Below are 27,907 nucleotides of genomic sequence, written 5' to 3'. Positions count from 1 at the left end.
GTTAATACTAACACATTTGGAAAATAACAGCTATTAAGAAAAAAGGGACAACTCCCAAATAATTGGCTTTTAAATATTCAGTTGATTTTATCACAAAGGCTTAATACAAATCTAATTTTAACAGCTTAAAACAACCAGCAAAATTTGACTTCATGCAAGCTATTAAGTGATAGTACTTTATGCAAATTTATTCAGCTAACCCCTGTGGCATTGTCTCCTCACATCTCACCCTATAGCACTTTAAGAAAAATGTTAAGTCAGCCTTACAAAGCTGTCATGAAAATATACCAGCTCAGGTACAAAATCTACTTCATTATCCATACCATGATGGCAACTAAGGTAATGAAATCCAGCTGAAATTGCAGGGAAAATTCAGATAGGCAGAAATCTAAAGTAATTACCCAAGTAGAAATTTGGCCAAACATGAAGGGTAATGCCCTTAAATTTCTCCACAAAATGACTTTGGATTTTTAATGATCAAATGTGGGCAGGCGCTCAGTTTTGCTTCTTATTCTCCAACAATATATTGCTCCTTAACCCTATGTTATGGATTCAGTACTGACCCAGAGGAGAACGTGCCAACTATCTGTTCAAGAGCAGCACTTTTTGAAGCACTTACATGCTTTCTCATCCAAGTATTGACCTGGTCTGATCCTACTTGCAAGTACTGACAGAATCAGATCACAAGGTGGAGTAAGTGCAGACTTATGAAAAGCATGATGAGTGAAGGCAAGCTTGTAAGCGCTTCGCTCATTACTGTGTAGATCTACTTCAATACAATATAGTGTTCGAGGTTTGTGATATGTTTTTACAATATTCTTCTTGGTGGATAATTTTCTGGAATTTGTGTGTATACACGATGTAGTACTTAGAAGAGAGTGCATTGAAGAGTTCTTATGACACAGATACTAATTAAAGTGACAGTCAAGTTTTAGTTCCAACTGTTCTACCTGGACTCAATTAAATATAAAAGGTTTTATTGTCTCTATTCCAAAATATTTTCATTCCACCAAATCAATTTTTAAAAAGTTACTAAAACACTTTTTGGTTAAAAAAAAACAAAAACAAAAAAACCTCCAAAAACTATACAAAATCTAGCATGTGTGTTCCCGTGTTTTCTGCTTGTTTTTTTTTAATAGAAATTTGCATATAAAGTCAGGACTTGAAAAAGTATTTTGCTCACAGCAAGAAAGAAGATTTCATAAGCAAATTCCATTGATGCGTTCAGAATCAAGTTTTGTGGGGTTGGTGGGTTTATATTTTTCTTTTAGTAAGTGTCTAGGCCTTATGGTTGAGAAGAAATTCTTTCAAATATGAACAGCATTGTAAATAGTGCTGTCTTTCTTAATCTGCATATGGACAGTTCTAAAGTCTGTGTTGTTACTCATAACTGTGCTAAGCAGCAGCAGAGTGGGGGCATATCTATATGGTGGTTTAGTGCAAGGTGAGCTATGGTGTAAGTCTACATCGCTGCAGCCTGCCATGCAATAAGTGGCCATGTGGATTTGTACCACACATTAAAAGTACTGTAGTGCATTTTCATCTACTGCTGTTTCAAACAAACTAAATCAAAGCTTTTTCAAAACAGCAGTATATCAAAATGCACTACAGAATTTTTTGGGGCACAGTAGCATGGTCCACACAGTCATTTAGTGTGTGGCAGGCTGCTGCACTGTAGAGCAGGGGTGGGAAAACTTTTTCACCCGAGGGGCACATCTGGGAATATAAATTGTACGGCGGGCCATGAATGCTCATAAAATCGGGATTGAGGTGCGGGAAGGGATGAGGGCTCTGGTTGGGGGTGCGAACTCCGGGGTGGGGCCAGAAATGAGTTCAGGGTGCGGGAGGAGGAACTGGGTTGAGGCAGGGGGTTGGGGTGTGGGTGTGTGTGTGTGAAGGCTCTGGCTTCGGGTGCAGGCTCTGGGGTGGGGCTGGGGATGAGGAGTTTGGGGTGCAGGAGGGTGCTCTGGTCTGGGATCGAGGGGTTCAGAGGGCAGGAGGGGGATCAGGGTTGGGGCTGGGGCATGGGGGGAGGCTCAGGGTTGAAGGCTCTGGGAAGTGCTTACCTCAAGCAGCTCCCAGAAGCAGCAGCATGTCTCTTCTCTGGCTCCTGCGCAGAGGCACGGCCAGGCAGCTCTGCATGCTTCCCCGTCCGCAGGCACTGTCCCTGCAGCTCTCATTGGCTGTGGTTCCTAGCCAATGGGAGCTGCGGGGGCGGCACTTGGGGTGGGGGCAGCATGCAGAGTGGAGCCCCTTGGCTGCCCCTATCATAGGAGCTGGAGTGGGGCCATGCCACTGCTTCTGGGAGCTGTGTGGGGCAGCCCCCGACCCTGCTCCCCAGCTGGAGTGCCGGAGCAGAGCAAGCCCCAGACCCCGCTCCCCAGTGGGAGCTCGAAGACCGGATTAAAACGGCTAGCGGGCCAGATCAGACCTGCAGGCTGTAGTTTATCCACCCTGCTGTAGAGTCATACCCTAGCTTGTCTTGCACTAACTACAGACAAGGCCTGAAATTAACAAGAGTTTGGTGAATTTCACAATTGCTATTCAGAACCTTGTGGGCACTAAAACTGCCAAGAATACGGTAACTTTCATGCTCCTGGCCTTACTGCAGATGGGGAAGGTAAACAAACTGGCCCGGCCCTCCAGGGGCTTTCCCAACACAAGCGGTGACCCCAGTTTGAGAAACACTGATTTAGACTTTCCTATGATAAAAGTTTTCAAGTGCTGCGTATGGTTTTGTTTAATCAAAAACCCAAATTTCAGTTGAGAAACAGTTTCAACAGAAAAATTTCAACCATCCATACAGATAAGTAATCTCTCTTTCTTCTTTGAAGACCTTTGTGCATTCCCACTTAAGGGAAATTAGCAAGCAATGCTCCACCAGGTAGATGGTTGGTGAGGAGCTTTTGAATAAATATGGACCCTGGCAATGCTCTCCCAAATTATACATTAGAATATGATGCTAGATCTGAAGAGTAATATCTGGTGAAAATGTGCACCCAAACACCTGGAGAAAGTGCCCAAGACATGCCTTTGATGCTGCAGTGGCTCTCATAGAATGGGTCTTTAAACCAAGATTTACTAGTTTCCTGGTACACAATATCTACTCCTGGGGGAATTCTTCACCAAAAAATAAAAAATTCTGCACAAAAACATTTAAAAATTCTGTGCATATTTTAAAATTCTGCAAAATTCTGCATATTTTATTTGTCAATAACAATATAATCATGCCATTTTCAATTCTTTTGGTAATTTATTAAAAAATATCTGTTAGCAAGTATGTCTGTAACAATACAGACCAAAAAAAAAAGATTCTGGTAATTTTTTTTGACAAATAGATTCCTTACTAGCCATATTAATACAGAACTTTGAGTAATTCATTTAAATTACAATACAGAAGTGTATTTCTCGCACTCGTCAGAAGTAGTGCAAAAACTTGGGAGTGTCAGGGGTAATGGAGGAACTGAGGGAGAGGAAGGAGCCCGGAGTGAACCTGGAGGGTTGTTGGGTATGGGTGGGAGAAGTATGGAACAGGTTTTTGGGGGGAGGGGAAGGGAAGGATTGTTAGGGAGTTGCGGAGCCTCCCCCATGCAGACCCTGGCTGATCCCAAGCCTCTCCCATTCAGTCAGACACTTCTGCCCCTGTCCCCGCATGCTGATAGGTCCCTGCGGTCTCCTCCCCATGTGGCCATACACCCCCACTCCCATTCAGCCCCTGGCTCAATGCTGTCACCCCACTAGCCATTCTGAACCTCAGTCTGTGATCCCCCAGCAGCCCTGTGTGCCCCATTATGTCCTAACCTGGCTGTGTGGGCAGGGTGCTGTGATGAACTTCTACTCCTGGGGGAATTCTGTGCCACTGCACGCACAGATTTTTTTCCCCCCACAGAAAATACACTCTGGCCAGAAGTGCTTCCACCTTTGGCCACCAGAGGCTACTGTGACACCAGAAGAGCCTGTTGCATTCATGCGGTTGGCTATTCTGGCACCATCAATGTATTTTCTGCAGAAAAAAATAAAATTCTGCAGGAGACATGAATTCTGCACCTACACAGTAGCACAGAATTCTCCCAGGAGTAAATATCCTATACTTCTCCTAAACTAGGATACTGGGCTAGATGGACCTTTGGTCTGACCCAGTAGGGCCATTCTTATGTTCAATACCTGTACTCCAGTCATTACTACTATTACATCATATTTCTGTTATCCTTGTGATATCTGGTTTAGCTTCCTGCACCAGTAGTTCTAGCTCCTCCATTTTGTTACCCATGCTCCTTGCATGGGTATGCAAACATTATAGTTGTTTCTGCTTGGTTTCACCCAGATTCCTCAACCAATGAGGTACAGTTATTCTACTGCCAGTATTACCTGACTTTAGGCTTCACTGGTATTGGCACTGGCACTATCTTTCCTCTTAATGTCCATTCTCCTACCCATTGCTGTTCCTTTCTCCACTGCTGTATTCTCTCTTTCTTGATTTTCCTCCTGGTCAATATTAGAATCAGGCATGGAGACTACCCAACTGTCCTCCCTAAATTCCTAGTTTAAAGCTCTTTAACACCTGCAATGAACTGAAAACAAAATTAACGCATTAATTTTTAATATGTTAATAGCATACATCTGGGTGGAGAGGGAGGCATCGGTGGCGAGGGGGCTGAAGATTAATTTTTTTTAATTGCTTCACTGTTCTAGTTTGCACCTGAAGAATATTGGCCATTCTCCACAGTAGATCCTGAAGCGGTCTGTGTTTGTCAGCAGCAGAAGAATGAAGCCTCCAATAGGGCTTTCACCAAGTCCTATATGTAAACCACATGAGAAGCTGAAGACAATGCTGCATCATATCCTTCCATGATGTCTGGATCTGAAGTGAGGGAATAAGGTCAGGGCCTAGAGGTTGAATAGGGGAATGCTAAAGATTAATGTCCAAAGAGGCTGAAGATACTACAAGGCTGCTCCACATCAGAACCAGGAAAGCCAATACAGACACTGGGACAAGCAACAGAACAGCATGTGGAGGGGTCGCAAGCAGCCTTGACAGTGGACCTCAACTCAGACAAAGAGACATCAAAGATGTCACTGAGTTCAAACCAGTGACTTTATTGGTGCCGAAACATGTGGCTGTGTGGAGAAGTGACCATGGTACCATTTAAGAGCCTTCAGTGCACTCATGGGACAGAGAGTACAAAGGAGAAGGGAGAGGAAACTTCCTCTTTTTTTATTATACTTGTGTCCCTCTTATGGTGAGATATGTTTCCTCTTTTTTCTTTTGCCCAGATGCATATCTGAATGGACTTTTGGTGTCAAGACAGAGGCACTGATGCCTAAGGATGCGTCCACAGTCTGTGCCAGGGACAATAGTGCCTAAAAAAGAGTTGATGCCAAGGTGAGCACTTCCTGCAGTTTTACCAAGTCTACTGAGGCCTTAATAGACAACATCCGTTTGGTCTTCAGAGATGCTTTTGATTTAACCAGCATGAGTAAGCCTGCATTAGGGATTTGTTCCCAATATAATTCCAAGGAGATTTTGATCTCAAGCCTATGATAGAAGGCAATGCTGAGGCTAGAGTGGCAAAATGTGTCTTGGGCCTTTTGTCAAGAGGATCTCAGCATGGAGGCTGGTCTCAGTACACTTGTATCAGAGGGGTAGCCATGTTAGTCTGGATCTGTAAAAGCAGCAAAGAGTCCTGTGGCACTTTATAGACCAACGGACGTATTGGAGCATGAGCTTTCGTGCGTGAATACCCACTACTTGATGAGCCTCAACTATCAATCTGTAGATGTTAAGAAGCCAGATGAGCCCAGAGTCTCAAATGTCTCTCCCTTCTAGCATGGGAAGTGAAGGCTCAGCAAACTGCACACCAGATTACCCAGTGGGTCTCACCGAAACATAGAAGGTCCTGGATATGGGCATTGATTTCCAGTATGACTGATGGGCAGGAAGGGCATCTCTTGAAGCCACTACTGGGATGAGGGCCCCGTATGGTCCTAGTAGTGGGTCAAATGAAGACTTCTGGGACAAGGGAAGGTCTAACTATGCTAAGTGTTCTATACTACTCTAAACTAACTATACAAACTTTACAAAAAATACTAACGGAAGATCCTAGAATGAGGACACAAAGGTGAACTCATGCACTCTCTCTGACACTGGCAAAGGAACTGAGGCAGCTAAGGGAGTACACTCCCTCATACTGAGTAAGGCAATGACATCACTTCCAAGCAAGAACTCTTGTACAGCCTCAGCACACACCACTTTGCAAGGCAGTTCGATGTCTCAGTGCTGGGATGCCATATCCCACAAATGGGAACACGCAGAGGGCCCTCAAAGAAGAACAAAACATTGTAATCTATTTACTGGCAAAAACAGCATTAACTCAGAGTTGTCCCCCTGAAGAACGCTGAGTTGAGCAAAATTCAAACTTCCTAAAACAAGGATATCATAGAATCATAGAACTGGAAGGGACCTCAAGAGGTCATCTAGTCCAGTCCCTTGCACTCAAGGTAGGACTAAGTATTATCTAGACCATCCCTGACAGCTGTTTGTCTACCTGCTCTTAAAATTCCCCAATGACGCAGATTCCACCACCTCCCTAGGAATTTATTCCAGTGCTTAACCATTCTGACAGTTAGGAAGTTTTTCCTAATGTCCAACCTAAACTGCCCTTGCCGCGATTTTTCTCCATCCTCCTTGTAACAACCTTTTATGTACTTGAAAACTGTTATGTCCCCTTTCAGTCTTCTCTTCGCCAGACTAAACAAACCCAATTTTTTCAATCTTCCCTCATAGGAAATGTTTTCTAGACCTTTAATCATTTTTGTTGCTCTTCTCTGGACTTTCTCCAATTTGTCCACATCTTTCCTGAAATGTGGTGCCCAGAACTGGACACAATACTCCAGTTGAGGCCTAATCAGCCTGGAGTAGAGCGGAAGAATTACTTCTCATATCTTGCTTACAATACTCCTACTAATACATCCCAGAATGATGTTTGCTTTTTTTGCAACAGTGTTACACTGTTCACTCATATTTAGCTCGTGATCCACTATGACCCCCAGATCCCTTCCCACAGTACTCCTTCCTAGGAAGTCATTTCCCATTTTGATATGCGTAGTTAAGGTTTTCCATGCAACCTTAAGTCCACCCTCATTCAGCAGTGCCCCAATATTCCTTGTTAACACACACTGCTTTCCTCTGCCAATCCCACAGTTTCTTCACCTCCTTTTACAAGCTGTTCACTCTCATGCACAGAATCCCTTCTAACACTATTACAGAACAAAAGGGGGAAAAAAAGTTGGTCAGATGGATACTATTTTGGGAGAGGATTTATATCTCCAGAATCCCTGCTCAAATGATCCCAAATCTGGAGCACTAATCCTACTCTGTATTTCCACAAGGCATAGAAATTTTCAAAAAAAAATCTGTACAAATATGTGGATTTTAGAGGACCTAGAAGCATCTTGTTGTAAACAGTGAGGATGGATGGAGGGAAAGGGCTGTTCTACACATCCGTCTTCAGCAAAGGAGACTCTGAAAGGTCTGAAGCAGCCTATTCATCTCAATATGATGTTCTCAGCTGAGTGAGAACACCCCATGAAGACAAATACAACCTGAAACAATTGCATCTCAGAGGGTGTTCTCATTCCCCTCCTCAGTGCTATAGAGCCTGTGATATGCATGAAGTATGTCCATTCTCAGCTCCCCACCCAAAAGGACAGGACTTCCCCAGAACCTGGATCACATGTGGGGCAAGGAGGAGGCTTCATACCCTCCCAAAAGGGCAAGGCCAGAACTCAGTTCACATGACTGGGGTAAGGAGGTGTTCCAACCCTTGTAGATGGGCTCATGGGCCCCTAATCCTGGCACATACAAGGAGAGCAGGAGAGGAATTCAGACACCTTCAGTGGGGCAAGACTCCCTATCTCCCAGCTCATGAAGGGGGTCCCAGAGAGGCAAGAACCCCTCCAGATTTAGACACACAGGAGGGGAGAATGTGGGGCTGACAAGTGCGCCTGCCCCATTTTCCTTCAGTCCCTCTGCCACTCACTCTCACATCCCCCTTCTCCATGTCCCACTTCTCCACTACCCCTAATCCCCATACCATCCTTACCTGAGCCTCCAACCTCTCTCCCCTCCCCTACCACCAATCCTAATTTATTCCCCTCCTGTCACTGCAGCCCCAAAGATCTCTCCTTTTACTCCCCCACACCTCTGCCCCCTAATACTCCTTCCCCTCCCAGGAAGTATTTACATATCTAATTTTATCCTTCAAAGACTTTGATTACATTCCTCACAAAATAAAATTGCCACCCATGATTCACAAATTGCAGCAACCTCCAGCCATTCAGTCCTAAATTCCTTTTGTCTTAGGTGGGGGCTTGTGATGAATGTATCCTTAGTTATGATAATTGAACCCATCAATCTCAACAAGGTCAGTGATTCATCCAATAATTATCACCTCTCAGTTTAACAGTACTAGGCAGCAGAACTAAAGTGTTTTGGGGGGCCCTGTAACTCAGAAACCCATCTGTTAAATGACCCCAAATTTGGAACACTAACACTATTGCACACAAGGAAAACCACATTTCAAAGCAATCCAAATAACCATTTGGATTTTAGAGCACTTACAAGAGTCAAGTTTTAAAATATATAAAATGGTGGGAAAGGAAACCCTCTGTTTTTTCTGTATTGACACATGCACTGTAAAAAATGTACATTTTCTTAAATACCATTCTCAATTTGTGTCCTCCAAAGGCTTAGTGGGAGCCATATAGTACTTTGGGTAAAACTCAACAGACTGAGACCATTTTGCCTGCATCCTAGAACCCACCTAGAAACTTTTTGAAAAATGACTATTGGGGGTGGGGGGAGGCTTATATATATATATACATATATATCAGGAGATCGTGACTCAAATGACTTCAAAGTCAGGTCACTGCACCTTCCTGAGCCACACCAAACTTCAAAGGCATCCAACTAAACATGTAAATTTTAGAGGATTTAGCAAGGCTGACCTTTAAACAGAAGTTGTGACACAACTTTAACTATAGTGGCACTGCTGAACTACTCTAATAAAGAATAAGATATAATATTTTCAGTATTACATTCTAATATGCATCAATTAGATACCCTCATCTAGAATACTGTGTTCACTTCTGGTTATTGATTCTCAGATTATACATAGCAAAAATAAATGGAGTCCTTATATGAGGAACAAAAATTATTAGAGGCATGGACAGCCCTTTTATGAAAAGAAATTGAGAAGACTGGGACTATTCATTCTAGAGAAGAGACAAATAAGGGGAGGGACATGATCGAGGTATGCAAAATAATTAATGATATCAGAGAAAGTAATTTGAGTGATCCTAATTACTCTCTTATATAACAAAAACAAAAGGCCATTCAATTAAATTGAAAGGTAACGAACAGATAAAAAGAAAACTTTTTCTCTCTTAATGCATAATTAACCTGTGGGACTCATTCCCACAGGTAAAACTGAGGCCAAGGGTTTACCATGATTAAAAATAAGATTAGACATTTTATATGGATAATGAGAACATCTAGCTAAATTAGGTAGGATTAAACCATGTGTGTGTGTGTGTTTTATTTTAAATAAGAGGTTTAAATTTTGACACCAGAAGCTAACCACTAACTGATGGTATTAGGAGGAAACTCTCTGTCTACCATGGACAAGTTATTCCATAATTGACCACTAAAGCAGTTCTTGCACCTTTCTCAAGCATGTAGTACCCACCATTATCAGAAACAGGATACTGGACTGGTCTAGAGGGATGACTGGTGTGATCTGCTATGAAAATTCCTATCTTTCTGAGTGCTGCTTAATATCAGAATGCCATTCAAAACATGCCATATCTATGCAGAAGAATACCAATGATCTACCCACCTTGTATTATGGGACCTAGTTATCAAAAGTTTATAATGCAATTTAAACTTAGCAGATGTAGATCTGTATGCATTCAAGTTTGATTTTTTTAATACATTATAAAGCTTAAAACCTCAGTCCTGCTTTTACAACTGAGAACTCATGTATGCATACAGAAAGGGCAATCCTGCAGTTTTCTTCCTGCAGAGATTTGTAAGTAACAACATTGCAGTATTCAACAAATGTGTTTTATCAAATCAAACAGTATGAGCAAATTTGCAGTATATCTAAAACTTGCTACTTTATGGAGAGAAAATAAAGCAGCTATAATGATTATTCTGTTATATAATCCCACTTTCAATGACATTCTCACATTTTTCTCATAGCTAATTTCTTTGAGAAAACAATTTAATATAATATTTCAGGATGATGAGATACTAAAAGTCATATAGCTTTAAGAACTAATGCCCTCAGTCACTAAACTTAAGTTTGAAAAGCTACCAAGGACGGGGTTGTTGTTTTTTTTTGAAAGGAGAAAGTAGAAGGTAACCCCAATAATCATAAAAAAAGATGGTATAATTGGAAACAGTCATTCTACTGTTGAGATGAATGTTCACTACATCTTCAAGTGTTCTAACAGTTCTATATAGTCTTTCTAAAGTTCGATAGATATACAAAACTGTACAAAATTGAAAATACTCCACGCTCCACAAGGATTACCTCAGCAAACAAATAAAGAATCAGATCATCATAACACCACTACTTTGTAAAGCAAGAACTTCCTGTATGTTTGATCATGATACTACAGAAGCCAAAACATATCTACTAACAATCAAGGAAGTCACTAAAGATTTCCCCCTTGCAGATTTTCTACTCTTTGGTACAGTTTGAATGATAGGTCGTTATTAGCCTTTTATCCCAAATCAGCACTCCATACAAACATTCATAGAGACCAAAGAAATTTCACAGTTGGAAACCATAAACAATTTCTTTCTCATGGCCCAATCCTGTCAACACGTCTACCAGGGGTAATGCTGTAAGTAGCCCCATTGAAATCAACAGGGAAACTTCATGATAGCAAGTACTACATCAATGAGAACTATTCATATCAGTAATAACTATGTAGTAAACCTTTGCAGGATTGGTCCCTTCATTCGTATGAGCTGTGCTCAAAGGAAGCAAAGGCTCATGGGAGCTATGCTGAAGGATTTTCCACAATGCCCCCTTGCCTGAGGAGTTGATGACAATTCTTGAGGTGCTTTTTTGTTTCAGATTAAGAAGAAATTGTCAAAAAAGAATGAAATGACCATAGAACGAATAGCTAATTCACATATCTGATCCAGCTTGGTTGCATAGTACACCACAGCATTCCATGAGCTACCTAAGTTTTTCTTCTCATTTTGAGCACCAAATAGGAATTAATGTAGGGACAGAATGGTCTGTAAGAGAAGCTCATACCCGTACTTTTCAAACTTTTGAAGATTTTAAAGACCCTAAACAGAATTTTAAGATCAAAATAAAAACAGAAATATTTGTGGCCATTTTGGTCCAGATTTCTAGAATGTATTAAACCCTGAATGAAAGAGTCAGCATCCATTTTACTCTCTATGTGCAATGCTAATTAATACCTTTGTACAGCAAATATAAAAGATATGCCAGGTGCTTTCCAGCATCACAAGCAATTCACAGTATACAATGTGTTTTACAAGATTTACTGGCTGCTGAAAATTGTTATCTAAATAAAAACAGCAATCAAAGGACAATATTTAAAATCCACACACAATGAGGCCTACTGGAAGAGAAAGGATTGCTGACTCAGGTTCACATCTACCCTTTATACACTTCAAAATACTGCCACTCACCTTCCAATGCTACCTGGGTATCCAAAAGCCTAAGATTGGTTTGGTGTATTTAGGAAAAACTCCACCTCCATGACATCTACTCTGCTTCTGCACCACTGGTGTTTAATCTTTTTTATTAACTCACCATTTAGCCTACACTTAGAGCTGTAGAATAAATTTCAAATCTGCAAGAATGTTTGGTATTATAAAATTATCTTAAACATTGCAGAAACTGCAGACGTGTCTTTCATTTCCATACTCTAATGGCTGTATTTTAAATGTGGGCCAAAGGTCTACCTGCTGCAGATTAACCTCCTCCTGAGTTGAATGACTTTGAAATGCACATCAGATTACTACTTCCCACTTCCCAGCCTTTTGACTTTCACACACAGATGGGAACCAAGCAACGGTAGAGACATCATTTTATACTGGCAAAATATTGACATACAGCCATGCATACAAATTTCAGCACCAAGCACCTGAGGAAAGCAGGCAGTGAACCGCGCGATCCAAAAGCCGTTTCTACAGGGATTTCTATACTTGCTGCCATACAAGACAAACTAAATGGGGGGGGGGGGTTTGAATTAAAGCCACCCTGTCATTGCCATATTCAGATTATTTCCAATATTCTGCCTGTGATCACGCCAGGAAAAAGGGGTGGGAGGTCTGGTGATCCTGGCACGGGACATGACACAGTCCGGTATCCCAAGTACAATTTGTATCGATGTTTCTGAGGATCGGGATCTCGGATACCCGGGGATGTCCTGGTGCCCCAGGCAGGGCTTCGCCGGGTGCTCCCGCGGCTGAAGGTGGAGGGTGGGGGCGCTAGGGGAGCGTGGGGGTTGCAGGATAGAAGGGTGCCACTAGTCGTTGGGACACTGACATCCCCCCCCCCCCGGCGGCTCTCGGGCGGAGCAGAGGGAAGGTCGTGAGGGTCTCGGTACCTGATTATGTCGTCCTGGTGCCCCAGGTAGAATTTCTGCCGGTGCTCCCGGGGGCTGTAGACCACGCCGACCCCCGCCACGAAGTAAACGATCTCCTTAGCCGCCGTGTAGTAGAGGTTGTTGCGGCACTGGTGACCCCGGTAGCCATAGACCCACTCTAGCCGCAGGTGGCTGTTGGGGGCATTCTGGTCAGCCATGTCCCCACTGCCGGCCGGCTCCGCGTCTCCCCCGCCGGAGCCCCAGAGAAGAGGGGGTCAGCTACCCTCCCCCCTCCTGGGCTCGGTGCCTCCCTCGCTAATCCCTGGCCGCCGACATGGATGCCCGCCGCTGCCTCTCCTCCGCCTCCTCACAGAGGGCGCCGCCGAACGAGCTGGGCTGGTCTCCTCGCGCCAGACATGGCTGCACTGTGACACCGCCCGGAACAGTTAGCGCCAGAAACGGCTTCCCCTCAGAACAGGCTGTTGGATTGTAGCGCGCATGCCCGGGCCGCGTGAGCATGCCCGGCGCCGCCTGTGGAAAGCGCTGCCCTTCTCTGCCGCCAGAGCCCGCTCACACAGTGGGTTGAAAGCGAGCGGAGCAGGAACGGACAGGACAGAGCAGGGGCAATGCATGGCTAGAGGAGGGTGAAATAGGTGGAGGGCGGGGCAAAGTCCGGGACAAGATGCAGGAGCTGGGCTTAAGAAAGAGGCAGGTGGGCTGACTGGCAGACAGGGGAATGTACAAAGGGGACTAGGCTGGGCAAAAGGAATGAAAGTTACCAAACGGGGTGAGCCATCTGCAGTGGCTGCCAACATGCGGAGTGGGTAGCTGCGAAGCTTGTGCTTCTCTGTGGCGATTACAACTCAGCACCACCTCCCTAGGTCGTGTGGTGTCTAAAACTGGGGGTAGCCCAATATCTAGAATAAGCAGCTCTTTTCTTGCTGAAATAACGTATCGAGCAACCAAAGACGACTTGATTCCATGAAGTAGTTTACAGATACCCTCTACCTCCAAAAGGCTTTCAGAGTTATCATATATGGCTGTAGTGTTTAAAAGAATTCCTTATCAGTTTACATAGGTGTAGCATGGCTGCATATAGCCTCATCTCTTGTCTGCAATGTTGAGTGCCTGACTGCTACTTCATTCAGTTCCTGTATTGCACTCTGAAAAATAAAAGGAGGGTGAAACGACTTTTAAATAGTATTTTTATTACACATTGTCCTTAGCGCACCATTATTTACCTTGATTGAAATCATGCTAATGTCAAGATGCTATTTAATTTATGGTTTAAATAGCAAATAATCATGGAAAATAATAATTGACACTATAAGCTAAGAAATCACATCTCATAGTGTTTTCTAGTATAACACTTCCTATGGTCTCAGTGTGATTTTATAACTTACAATTATTTCTACATTTGTTCTTTTTCCTATAGGATGAGTTTATTCTTTACCAGATGACTTTAAGCTTGTGTGAATTACTGGGTTATCACTACTTCTCCCTTTCGCTGTGATTCACCAAAGAGAATTTTCTTTCTTAATAGTTATTTCTCCTTTCTTTGAAATACCTGTGATGAATCTCAGGGCACCCATGACTGTGAGTCCCCTTGTTACCCTGTGCCTCCAGCATGAAGTAGTCATGCCTATGCCTGGCTCGGTGTCAGCTCCCTACCACCAGCTTACTCCTAGCCTTTCAGCTGCTCAAGCATTCTCTTCTGGACTATTCCTGCCCTGTCTTTACCTTGCCTACAGCTAACCCAGACCTAATTACAATATAAACACCACCTGAAAGGACTCAAGGATTCCACTATAAAAAACATCATGCAGCTCCAAGTGGTGGGCTACATGAGAGACCAACAGAGAGAGAGAGAAATAAAATAAATAAATAAATGGAAGCAGGGCCAGAGGACTGGGAACTGGTGGCGCTTATGATTTTGGACTTTGCTGGGACTCATTGAGGACAGGTGGATTATTTTGTGATTAAGGACTGAGGTTTGTGTAAACTGTATATAATATTAAACCAGCTCCCGAAAGGGGTGCTGAGAGTCACAACAGAGACTATCTGGAGTGCTTAAGGGGTCCACAAGACAGGCAAATGGGAGCAGAGTGCCTGTAAAGCAATCTCTGGCCATGAGAGGGTGCTGAATAAGCAGCCACACTGCTCTACCCATATATTTATTAAAGTCAACACAACACAAAGAAGCAGCATTACTGTCTGTATTGAGATTCATGAAGCCTGGAACTATGAGTTAGAAGTAAAGCTGGCCAGAAAGTAGTCTTTCCCTCCCAAGCAAAATTTTGAGTTTTTGAAAAAACTTTAATCCCAAATCAGGACAAAAGGATGGGGGGGAGAAAGAGATATTTTTCATAATTAGGGATAGATTATTTTCAGTCTATTTCAGGAAAACTGAAATTTTCAGCTTGCTCCCTGGGCAGTCTGTGGAGCCTGGGAGTCCAGGCTGCCAGGGATCAGGCCAGCCAGGGAACTGAGCAGCCTGACCTGAAAATTCCTAAACAGTTCTACTTGACAGTATTAAATGCACCATTATTCTTTATAGTGTATTAACTCTGACATGGCTAGCTTGTGTGGCCACCATAGCTCCTTCACACTCAGAGGTGTTTGCAGTGAATGTCCACAGCCCCTGTGTGTGTCTTTTGTGGAAGTGATGTGTAAAACCAGTTAAAACATTTTAAACTTAGAGAATTAACACAAGATTCCCTCCTCCAATTTCCCTTATTCTCTTTCCTTAAGCTACATACAGTCTTTTGTATATTAATATGTATTAAACTAATTTTCTAGTGATACGTGTGCAGTCCCATAAATTTACAGACTGAAGCCAAAAAAAATGAGAAAATCCAACTTGCATGACTCTTTCTTCCCATAGCCTGAAGCCAACACACCGATTGGGTGATATGTTTAAATAATATTAAACATGCATGGTAACAGAAATGATTCATTTAATAACTTTTAGATGTTATGATCATCATCATCTGTTATAGGTCACTGATGTGCAATTAAGTTGTGCCACTGACTTCCATGGGCCCAGCATTTTACCCTTGGATCACACTTGCAACACAATGGAGGACCTAAACCAAGGATTCTATGACACAGTTCTCAAGATTAGTGAAACAAACTTCAATATACTGGCCAAATTCTAACTTAGAATCACAGAACTGGAAGGAACCTCGAGAGGTCATCTAGTCCAGTCCCTTGCACTCAAGGCAGGACTAAGTATTATCTAGACCATCCCTGACAGGTGTTTGTCCAACCTGCTCTTAAAATCCCCAATTTGGGTAATTACATCCATCTGATGAAATCCCCCCAGCTGTTTCAATTGATATTCCTTTTTATAAGTATTCTTCACTTTTGTCCTAAACTGATGTGTATTTCTGATCTGTGCTTTTTAAGAAAGCTGTTGCTGTCTAACCCAATGATAGGTGAATTAACTTTTGTAATGTATACTAAAAAAAAAACCAAAACAAAATCCCTCCATCTATATTAAAAGAGGCTTCAAAGCCAAGTACTCAAGTGAGGACATGCTGGAATTAAGATTACCAGTGTAATCTTATTTAGCCCCCTTGTGTGTGTGTGTGCACATTATGAGAATTACATGATCACTTCAATCTGTGACAGTACTCCATTAGTGTTACCTCCCCATATCTACATTCTTCATAAATTCCTCCCCTCTCCCCCATCCACTTTGATGAAAAGAGATGTTAAAAAAATCGTTCATTTAACTTATCTGCAAATTCATTATCCTTCTGAATTGCTCCTTTTACTCCTTCATGGTTGAGGCAGGCCTATTGATTCTGTTACAGGCTTACAGCTTCTGGTATTTGAAAAATCATTGTTGGGCGTTTATCTCAAAATTCCATCTTAGCCCTCTTAATTTTTTTCTTACGTATTGGCTCATGTGCTCTACACTTATTATTGGCCTTATTAGAGTTGGATTTCTATTTTCAGCTGTCTGGCTGAAATAACCTCTTGAGCTTTGCCATTGAGCCATGCTGGTTTATAACTTGCTTTCCTATTTCCTCTTTTGTCTGGAAGTCTGCATGCCATGTGTGACTCTTATGGTATGCTTAAATGCTACTGAATAATAGGTAGCATTCTTGCCAGATCTTAAAGATTGTTATTTCTTTTGACTTTAGGGCCTTTTTTATTTACTTCCTCATTTATGTGAAAACTCACTTCTGAAGTTGTGCCACCATACTAGTTTGAGACCTTTCCATCCCCAAGCATACTAAAATTAATGTTGTCACTATTACTTAGTGTCTCATCTCTCTCATGCCTATATATCTGCTAATTACTACTTGAACCAGCTGCTGGGTGTTACATAGGATCTATTAGAAAACAAGCACTGCATGTGTGTTCTTTGTAATGAGCTGTTCCAAGAAGCACTTGTTTAAGAAATCACTTCTTTACATACAATATACTGTAACTCTTGTCACTATTGCTATAACAATACTTTTGCTATAACTGTATATTGTGCTGAATGAAAGCTTTTCATAGTTATCTGAATTCATTTACAGATAGTATGGGACTTGCATCATTGTGTAGTGACACAAAATGTAATTTGCACTGATGTGTTTGACAACAAAGAAACACAAAAGATGTTTCTGTTTTACCTTAAACATGTTTTCATAAAATGAAATACAATAATCAGCACCATGGACAGTACCATTTAACACTTTCATTAACCGTTTGTTTTCTGAGGGAGAGCAAGGCTGGAATTGTTCAGTGTCTGCTAATTCCTTATGTGGATGTGACCATACCACTGGCTGAAGAGGCTGGAGTCCTTTTGTGATGATTACCCTGTAACCCCGTTCAGGCTGAATTCATATGCATGAAGAGACAGAAAAAGGAGGAGGGACTGAGAGCAGAGCATCAGTGAGCATATAGAAGTGTGCAGAAGAATGAAGAGAAGACTGGTGGAGAAGGAGCTCAAAGATCTCAAGTGACTGATGAAGAGGTAACGGTTGGTGCTGAGGTGGGAACAGTTGGGCTGCTAACTGCAGAAAAGGCTATGAGTGCCTAAGCTGAGCAGGTGGAATGGTAATGGGGGAAGGGAAGCAGATGTAATAAACACCTTCCTGTCAATTTTCTATTGGTAGCAAAAACTGGTGCTGAGAATGTAACATTTTGCACTCCTTCGTAGGCGTCACAAGTTATGATAGCTGGTCTTCTCAGATTTTGCTACCACTCTTATCCTGGTCCTGGGGTGGCAAATTCAGAGATAAAAAGGAGCTAATAAAGAAGAATAAAAAAATAATACTAAATAATTTTGAGTGGCCTACAGTTGTGCCTATCCTATTTGTGTTGTAAGTATTTTATTTTCCAGCATCCCACTGTGGGTTCTCCTATTAATTATAAATTTTAGATCCTTTTATGACAAGTGGAAAACATTTCACATCAGAAGTGGGTTTAAAGTTTTCTTCCCCACAGTTCCAATGATTCCTAACTATTTCTTTTTTTTAATCTATCATTAAAATCAGCTCGTTCCTATACACACACACACTTTCATATTGTGGCACACTACCTACATGAGTTAGACAAAGCTTTCTTTGGACAACTAACAGAAGTTTCCAGATCACAGGCCCAGATTTTCCTGAGGGACTTCAATCACCCAGACATCTGCTGACATCTGCTGGGAGAGCAATACAGCAATGCACAGACAATCCAGGAAGTTTTTGGAGAGTGTTGGGGACAACTTGCTAGTGCAAGTGCTGGAGGAACCAACTAGGGGCCGTGCTCCTCTTGAGCTGCTGCTCACAAACAGGGAAGAATTGGTAGGGGAAGTAGAATTGGGTGGCAACCTGGGCAGCAGTGACCATGAGATGGTCGAGTTCAGGATCCTGACAAAAGGAAGAAAGGAGAGCAGCAGAATATAGACACTGGACTTCAGAAAAGCAGACTTTGACTCCCTCAGGGAACTGATGGGCAGGATCCCCAGGGAGATTAATATGAGGGGGAAAGGAGTCCACGAGAGCTGGCTATATTTTAAAGAAGCCTTATTGAGGGCGGAGGAACAAACCATCCCTATGTGCAGAAAGAATAGCAAATATGGCAGGCGATCAGCTTGGCTTAACAGAGAAATCTTCACTGATCTTAAACACAAAAAGGAAGCTTACAAGAAATAGAAACTTGGACAGATCACTAGGAAGGAGTATAGCATGCTCGAGCATGCAGGGGTGTTATCAGGAAGACCAAAGCAAAATTGGAGTTGCAGCTAGTAAGGGTAACAAGATGGGTTTCTACAGGTATGTTAGCAACAAGGTGGTGGTCAGGGAAAGTGTGGGATCCTTACTGAATGGGGGAGGCAACCTCGTGACAGATGATGTGGAAAAAGCTGAAGTACTCAATGCTTTTTTTGCCTCGCTCTTCACAGACAAGGTCAGCTCCCAGACTGCTGCACTGGGCAGCACAGTATGGGGAGGAGGTGAGCAGCCCTCCGTGCTGAAAGAACAAGTTAAGGACTATTTAGAAAAGCTGGACATGCACAAGTCTGTGGGACCGGATGCAATGCGTCCAAGGGTGCTGAGGGAGTTGGCTGATGTGGCTGCAGAGCCATTGGCCATTATCTTTGAAAACTCGTGGCAATCAGGGGACATCCCAGACTTTTGGAAAAAGGTAAATATAGTGACCATCTTTAAAAAAGGGAAGGAGAATCCAGGGAACTACAGACCAGTCAGCCTCACCTCAGTCCCCGGCAAAATCATGGAGCTGGTCCTCAACTAATCCATTTTGAAGCACTTGGAGGAGAGGATGGTGATCAGGAACAGTAAACGTGGATTCACCAAGGACAAGTCATGCCTGACTAACCTGATTGCTTTCTGTGATGAGATAACTAGCTCTATGGATATGGGGAAAGCGGTGGACACAATATACCTTGACGTTAGCAAAGCTTTTAATACGGTCTCCCACAGTATTCTTGCCAGCAAGTTAATGAAGTATGGATTGGATGAACGGACTATAAGGTGGATAGAAAGCCGGCTAGATCTTCGGGCTCAACGGGTAGTGATCAACGTCTTGATGTCTAGCTGGCAGATGGTATCAAGTGGAGTACCCCAGGGGTCGGTCCTGGGGCTGGTTTTGTTCAACATCTTCATTAATAATCTGAATCCATCACATTATATTTACGGGTACTTAAGCATGTGTTTAATTGCCTATATGAATATGAATGTCCTCAGATGCATACTTATGTAATTTGCCAATTTGGGCCTTAAAGACTATTAATTTACCTTTTCAAATTTTATTTTCATTGATCTGCCTGACATGTTAGTAGAAATTGGCAGAGATGGCATGTACCTGTCAACATATTTAAAAAATATATATAAATTAATCCATTTAAATTACATAAAGCAGTTCATAAATACCTACATAATAGGAATCCTGTTTAATGTTAAAAAGAGACTGGTTAATAGAAAACTAATTATAAGATTTATTTATTTGTAAGAGAACAAATGCTGTCTTGTTCTAAATACAAACGTATAGATACCGAGGTCAAATCCTGTCCCCACTGAAGTCAATAGTAAAACTACTGCTGTCTTCAGCAGGTCCAACATTTTACTATGTATTTAAATTAACATGTTACTGAATATATTTTCAGCAGCAGGAAGTACTGCAAAATGCTATAAGTAGTTGTGTATTTTTATACTCTCTCTATGGTTTAAATAGTTTATAAATCTATAGTTAGAAGGTGCGAAAAAGTTCCTCCTCTGCCTTGGTGGGTCCTGCGCTTATTGGCAGATTTGCTCACCTCAGAGATTCACAGCAGCCCTCAGTCTGGCCACTTTTGCTAGTGGCTCAAACCTGCCGTTCACTCAGCTAACCTGATCACTGGCCAGCATGGGGAAAGGGAGGAGAACAATCCCTGTAGTCTCTGCTGATCCACCTAGTGGGTCAGGGGACAGGCCAGGGACCTTTCCCTTTGGTGGGACCCACAGTCCAGGTCAACTCTTCTTGTATCCAATAGGGTGTTGGTGGGAACCTGGGACCACCCTCTACTCTGGGTTGCAGCCCAGGGCCCTGTGGATCGCAGCTGTCTACAGTGTTTCCTCACCGCAGGACCTTCCTCCTGATGACACTTGTACTCCTCAGTCCTCCAGCAGTACGTTTTCTCACTCTCAGCTCCTTGCGTGCCTCTTTCTCCTAGGTCCTCGCACACACCTAACTAACTGAAATGAGGTCCTTTATAAACCAGGTGCCCTGATTAGCCTGCCTGTCCTAATTGATTCTAGTAGCTTCTTAATTGGCTCCAGGTGTCCTAATTAGTCTGCCTACCATAATTGGTTCCAGCAACTTCCTGATTATTCTGGAACAGCCCGTTATCTTTCTCCAGGAAAGGGGACCTGCCTAATCTGGGGCTAATATATCAACCTTCTATCACTCTCCTGTAGCCCTCTGGCCTGACCCTGTCACAAAGGATATTCATTAATATTTCCAATTTACAGTACAAAGGTTGTCTTAATTTTCCATTTGCTTAAGTTTTTATGTCCTCAGTATTATGTCTCCTCCAAATCTTATTCGAAAAAGGGCTTCTATTTTACCTCAGAATATGAGTAGTTTTAGTAGAATGAAGTTGAATACTCTCACTTTGAAACTAGTGATACGTCAGATGATTTCACAATCATCTTTTTATTAAAAATTTTAATATTCTTCCTTAAAACTTCTTTACCAGTGCACTAAAGATGATAACCACTACCAGTGTTAATCCACACTGTTACAATTCACTAAAAAATGCTTTCTGAACCTCTAAACAATGCAATAAGTACCATACTTCAGATCGCCAACCATCTGCCACCAATCTTCATCTTGCTCTTACAGTCACTACTATTCTTCTCAGCAGAGATGTTCAGGAATCACAGTATACAAATACAATTGTCATTCACATACTCTGGATCTAAATGACCTGTCTTCAATGTGCATTCCACTTCCAATTAAATATTTACCATGGTAATCCATCTAGGTGAGCTTGAAAATCTGTATCAAGCATCATCAATTCATATGACAGCCTAAGCAGATTTAAATGAAGTACATGAAGTGAGGCTGATTAAATACCTTTGCCTCTTCCATCAATAATCTTATACTGAAAATCTGATTCTGAACTCCAAACAAATTGATTTTGAACTGTAAACTAAATATAGAACTCTATTCTAACAGCAATTTACATGACCGCCATCTTACGATGTTATTTAAAATAACAAAGTAGTACCTTACTTGCATACAAAATTAATGGTGTATTTCTCTCCTCTTCAGATATTTCTCTGTAACTAAAAATGATGTGGGCTGATCAGTCCATAAACATGATGCAATTTATTTTTCCTTTTAAAATACCATCAATTGATTGATGCAAATTATTAGATTTAAAAAGTCAAGGTCACATCTTTCTGCATATTACAAAGCAGAGATTTGAAAATATAATCCACTATACTAACTTCACAAGAGATCTCTCTCAGCCAAGCCTTTTGACAATCATGCAAATACACTGCTATAATAAAGGTCACTACAGAGCCAACATACAGTACTGTAGGTTTTAAGAAGATGTGACAACAGTTCCTTTAGAGATAAGAATATGTAGCAGATATATTCAGCAAAAACTAAGGGCAATAAACACATGCAACAACAGTATTCAAAATTAATTTAACCACAAATATCCTTAAAGTCGTCAATTGCTTATTTCACTCTATAAATACTGTATTCAGATACTGCATACCATAGATATGCCATTTGCTGCCCTCACATTGCTCCCTCTGCTTGTGTTCGGACCTTTGCCCCACACTGCATCTGTCTTGGCTCTTTAGATTAAAACTCATCAGGGAAGGGGCCATCTACTACTCTGTTTATATAAGGGCTACCACAATGGGGCACATTCTTGGTTGGCCCTTAGGTACTACCATAAACGTGTTAAGAAGAAGTTACTCACCTTTTGCGAAAATGATGGTTCTTTGACATGTGTCCTGCTACGGGTACTCCGCTGTTGCTGCGCTTGGATCCCTGCGCTGCTGATAGGAGAACTTTGGTAACAGTGTCTGTTCAGCCTGCACATGCACTGTTCCCTGCATTGTGCTATGCCACAAGGCTAACCAGCACATGTGGGTGAAACCACGCCCCCCCCCCCCCCGCCAGTTCCTTCTCTTGATAAGAACTCCAAAGTAGAGGGGAGGAGGGTGGGTCGGGAAGCACCCATAGGGATACACATTTTGAAGAACCATCGTTGCTGCATGAGTAACTTCTTCTTCGAGTAGTGTCCCTATGGGTGCTCCACTGTAAGTGACTCCCAAGCAGTAACCCTAATAGGAGGCTGGGCTTCGGAGTATAGTCTGTTATGGATGACAATACTGCAGAGCCAAAGATAGCGTCGGAAGCAGAGTCTCTGGTAATCTCATAATGTTCTGCGAAGCTATGCGTAGACACCCAGATTGCTGACCTGCAGATCTCCAATATAGAGACATTCTTGAGGAAGGCGACAAAGGAGAAAACGGACCTTATGGAATGTGTTTGGATTCCGGATTGAGATACTATGTTACAAACCTGATAAACTGTATCAAACACAGCTGAGACCCATTTGAGGAGTCATATAATATCACTGTGCCTTTAGACCTTTCTGCAATGGAAAGGAAAAGTTTAGATGATTTCCTAAAGGCCTTTGTCCTGTCCAAATAAATGGCCAGGGCTCTCCGAATGTCTACTATGTGCAGTTTAGCTTTCCTGCTATCAGGGTGAAACTTAGGGTAAAAGATTGGAAGGTGAATCAGATAGTTTATGTGAAAATATGAGGTCACTTTGGGGATGAACTTTGGATGAGGTCTGAAAGTAACTTTGCCCCAAAAAAATATTGTATAAGGGGGCTGTGCCATCAGTGCTGCTATTTCCCCTTTTCTTCTTGCCAAGATGATCACCAAGAGGTATGTGAGTGAACAAGTAGCCATGGGTTTGAAAGGTGGCCTAGTTAGGCTCTAAGTTTAGGTCCCATGCTGGGGTAGGATGTCTGGGTTGGGGGAAAAGGTTTACTATACCCTGAGGAACTGTTTTGTGGTTGGGTGTGAGAGCACTGAATATCCCTCTATTTTTTTGATGGAAGGCTGCTATGGCCGCAGGATGAACTCTGAGTGAGCTAGAAGCTAGTCCTGATTTCTTGAGAGGCAGTATATGATCTAAGACCATTGGGAGAGTAGCAGATGGTGGGGAAATTTGTCGGGAATTATACCAAACCTGAAACCTGGCCCACTTAGGCAGGTAAATGACATTTTCTACTGCATAGTAACACTTCCTGTACCTCCTCAGAGCAGGCTTTTTCTATCTGCTGGAACTATGAAGAAGCCAGGCCTTGAGCTAGATAATCCACAGGTTGGGATGGAGAGTGTGTCCTTTGTTCTGCGACAGAAGGTCTGGAGTGGGTTGGAGAGAGATTGGCAGATACATGCCAGTTGTGACAGGTAAGGATACAATGTCTTTCTCAACCATGAAGGTGCATTCACTTTTTATTTTTAATAGGACTTTCAATAGTAGAGGGAATGGGGTAAAGGCATAGTGAAGGTCCTTTTCCCACAGAAAAAGGGGAGCATCCCCTAAGGAGTGTTGCCCTAATCCTATCCTGGAGCAGTAGAATGGGCATTTCTTGTTCCAGTAAGTGGCAAACAGGTTTATCCCCACCATCTAAATATGTTTTGTAGTTTTGAGTTTATCTCCCATTCGTGATCATGTAGGAGCTTGCATCTCAGACTGTCTATCATGTTTTGTACTCCTGGAAGTTAGGCTGCTGATATTGTGATGCTGTGGGAAATGCACCAGTTCCATAGCTTTAGTACTTCTGCACAAAAGGGAGGGCAATCTGGTGCCTCCCTGGTGATTTATGTAGTACATGCATGCTATGTTGTCTGTGTGTACCTTTGATTAGTGGAAGGAAGTCGGTGCAGGCATTCCTGACTGCTGAGTTCGAGGAGGTTGATGTGAAGAGATATCTCTGTGGATGATCACTTGCCCTGTGTCATAAGATTTTTGAGATGTGTGCCCCACCTTATGAGGGATCTATCGGTGGTGAGAAGCAACAATGGGGATGTTTGCAAGACGGGGATCCCCGTGCAGACATTCGCTGGGTCTTTCCACCAGTCCAGGGAGTGTTTGACTTTGGTGTTCAGTGATAGAGGTTTGTCTAGTCTCTTTGTTCAGCCTGTAGACTGAGCTTAACCACATCTTGAGGCACCTCATGTGAAGCCTGGGATGAGATATCATGGATGTGCCTGCAGCACCAGACGTTGGAGGCAGTGTCTACCTGTTATGAGGGCAGGTTTGTACTTCCTCTCTGACTGTGGCCAAGGTGTGGAACCTGTGCTGTAGCAGAAGCGCTCTCACCTGTAATGAGTTGAGATCGGCTTCTATGAGCTCTAGGTGCTGTACAGGGGTGAATGTCGATTTTTGGACGTTGATCTGCAAGCCCTGCTCTGTGAACAAGTCTACAACAATCTGAGTGACCCAGGGGGCGTTGTTGAAGGAGCGGGCTGTGAGGAGATAATCGTCCAGGTAAGGATAAATCATAGTCTCCTGAGAATGTAGGTGCACCGCCACTATGGAGAGGACGCTGGAGAATTCTCTTGGAGCTGATGAGAGGCCAAGGGGAGCACTCTGTATTGGTAATGGTCTTGGCCCAGGGTAACTCTAAGGAACTTTCTGTGGGAAGGTAATATCGATATGTGGAAATAGGCATCCTGCAGGTCGAGGACCAAAAACCAATCTCCCTAGTCCAAAGATGGAATAGTCACTGCTAGTGTGACCATCCTGTATTTTTGAGCTTTGTCAAATTTGTTCAGTGCTCTAAGTTCCAGTATGGGTCTCCAACCTCCCTTCTTCTTGGGTATCTGGAAATAACAAGATTAAACCCTTAACCTCATAGGTGCTGAGGTACTGGCTCTACGGCTCCTAGCCAGAGGAGGTGATCTATTTCTTTCCATAATAAACTCTCGTGAGAAAGGTCCCTGAAGAGGGACAGGGAAGGGTGTTGGGGGTGGGATGGGAGGGAGGTGAAGTGGATGGAATATCCATTGTGGATGATATCTAGCACCCATCGGTCAGATGTTATTTCATTACCAGTTGTTGTGGAACAAAGCAAGACAGTACCCAAATGGATGCAATGGGTTGATCAGATGCAGTTGGTGTTGAGGGGAGTCATCTGTCAGTGCTCTGACCAAGATGTCTAACTGATGTTTTGAGGTAGATGGTTGTGAAGAAAAAGACTGGGGGCCTGATGGTTTACATTTGGAAAATCTGGATTTTTTTCCTTTGAGGCTCATAATAGCGTTCATTTGGAAAAATGTATTGTCAGGACTTATGCTGAGATTGAGGACATCATTTTCTTTTTTGCCCAGGTGTAAAATGACTAATGACCGAAGAGTGGCCCTGGAATACTTGAACATATGGAAAGAGGCATCAATTTTCTTGGCAAACAATTTAGTGCCTTTGAAGGGGGAGGTCCTCCAATGTTGTCTGTACTTCCTTAGGGAAGCGAGGTAAGTGTAACCATAACACTCATCGCATGACCACTGCTGTAGAAATGGACCAGGCTGCTGTGTCGTTTACATTAAGTGCTGACTGGAGTGCTGTCTTGGTCACTGGTTGTCCTTCACTAACAATGGCCCAAAACTGTTCACGCTGTGACTCCAGTAGCTGATCAGTTTGGCATGACTGAGATAGTCATATTTTGCTGTAAAACCTTGAATTTCATACCCAGTAAGACTAAAATGAGTTACTGAAAAATTGTGCATTTCACAAACAAATTAAAGTAGACCTGAATAAAATAAATAGGATCCTTACATTTATTAGAACTCTGAGATTTTCAATCTTAATGATAACAATAATCAGGGTTCTTGCTGCAGCATGCCTCAGGGATATTCTGTAGTCCTCAAATGAAAAATAATCCCCAACTGCAGCAATAAAAGGGTTTGAATTATTTTAATTCCTGAACTTTGAATGGCTCTTTTGTAGGGTTGCAAGTAGAATGCAGTAATAAGTGATTTATTTTGCCAGTGAGATGTTATTAAAGTCACAAAAGCATGGAAGTGAAATAAGAAACATTGTTGCATTTTACTCCCCTTCAGAGAAGATAAGAATGTACAGGCATTATGTCTCCTAACATAATACACTTATGCATTTATAAAACACGTGGATATTACCAGAATTTCTTTTAGCCAACATGATCAAGAATCAGTTCTCTTTAAGATTTTTGGATAATTTGTGCTCCTGAACTCCAATATATCATTTACCTACCTTCCTTAATATATTTACTTCTATATTTGTACTGCATGCATAACATATTTGTTTAGCATTTCCCCAAGATACGTCACTGACAACAAAGACTATTGCTTTATTCGTGATTGGATCTATGAATAAATTCAAATCTGTTTGATCTAAAATACTCAAAATGTCACCAAATTATACAGTAGACCCTTCCATTACTTCAAATATAAATATAAAGTAGCCTTCTCTTGACCACAAAATGTTCTGAAAGTGCAACAGGTACACCTATAAACCACTCAGCCTATGTTCTCCTTTTCATAGTACAAATTGCAAACACCTCTACAGAATCATTCATCTCACATTTTCCTGAAATGTTCCCATCAATGAAAATCCCCTCACTTAAACAATGCCTCCCAGATCCAAAGAGCTTGTGGTGCTAAATTAAGACTCTTCCTAGCAGTCACTATTTCATGTGTAGGAAATCTATCTTTTTTTCCCCTCTCACATTATCTGGCCCTAAGAAATGGCCTCTAAATATTATTTTTATTGACTACCCTACAGCCTAAAGTTCTCTAGTTTTTCCACAGGGCAGGTAATCACTCAAGCAGAAGCAATGCAAGCTTCATCTACATGGTACCTCAACCCTGAACTGAAGGGAATGAGAAACTAATCAATTTCCATACCCATTTACTCCTTGTCCTCTTTGAGACTGCAAACAAACATGCCAGTTGTGGTGACAGTAGTTGTAATAGTTTAATATGCAGATGCTTATTCACTATGAATTTTACTGAAACCAGAAACTACTTTCACATAAAATACTGGATCACTTGATGATTACTTGTTCTGTTCATTCCCTCTGGGGCACCTGGCATTGGCCAGTGTTGGAAGACGGGATACTTGGCTAGATGGATCTTTGGTCTGACCTAGTATGGCTGCTCTTATATTCTTATAAGCTACCATATGGTAACACCTTTAAATCATTACCAGTCTGGGATGGATTTTAACTAGTGATATTAAATATGAAAGGCTCCAGAAC

General features: G+C 42.3%; 1 protein-coding gene across 3 annotated transcripts in view; it reads right to left on the bottom strand.

Annotated features, from left to right (window-relative positions):
- EML5 (EMAP like 5) overlaps nucleotides 1-27,907 on the bottom strand; it is a 327,745-nt gene that overhangs the window by 290,024 nt on the left and 9,814 nt on the right. For all 3 annotated transcript variants that reach the window (XM_039537037.1, XM_039537038.1, XM_039537039.1), the window contains exon 4: nucleotides 12,661-13,802. In XM_039537037.1, the coding sequence (XP_039392971.1) occupies nucleotides 12,661-12,857 (197 nt within the window). In that variant the 5' untranslated portion in view covers nucleotides 12,858-13,802. The remainder of the gene's footprint in view (nucleotides 1-12,660; nucleotides 13,803-27,907) is intronic.

The sequence above is a fragment of the Mauremys reevesii genome, linkage group 4 (genome assembly GCF_016161935.1).
Source record: "Mauremys reevesii isolate NIE-2019 linkage group 4, ASM1616193v1, whole genome shotgun sequence".
Lineage (NCBI taxonomy): Eukaryota > Metazoa > Chordata > Testudines > Geoemydidae > Mauremys > Mauremys reevesii.
This window is presented reverse-complemented; position numbering and strand designations above follow the sequence as displayed.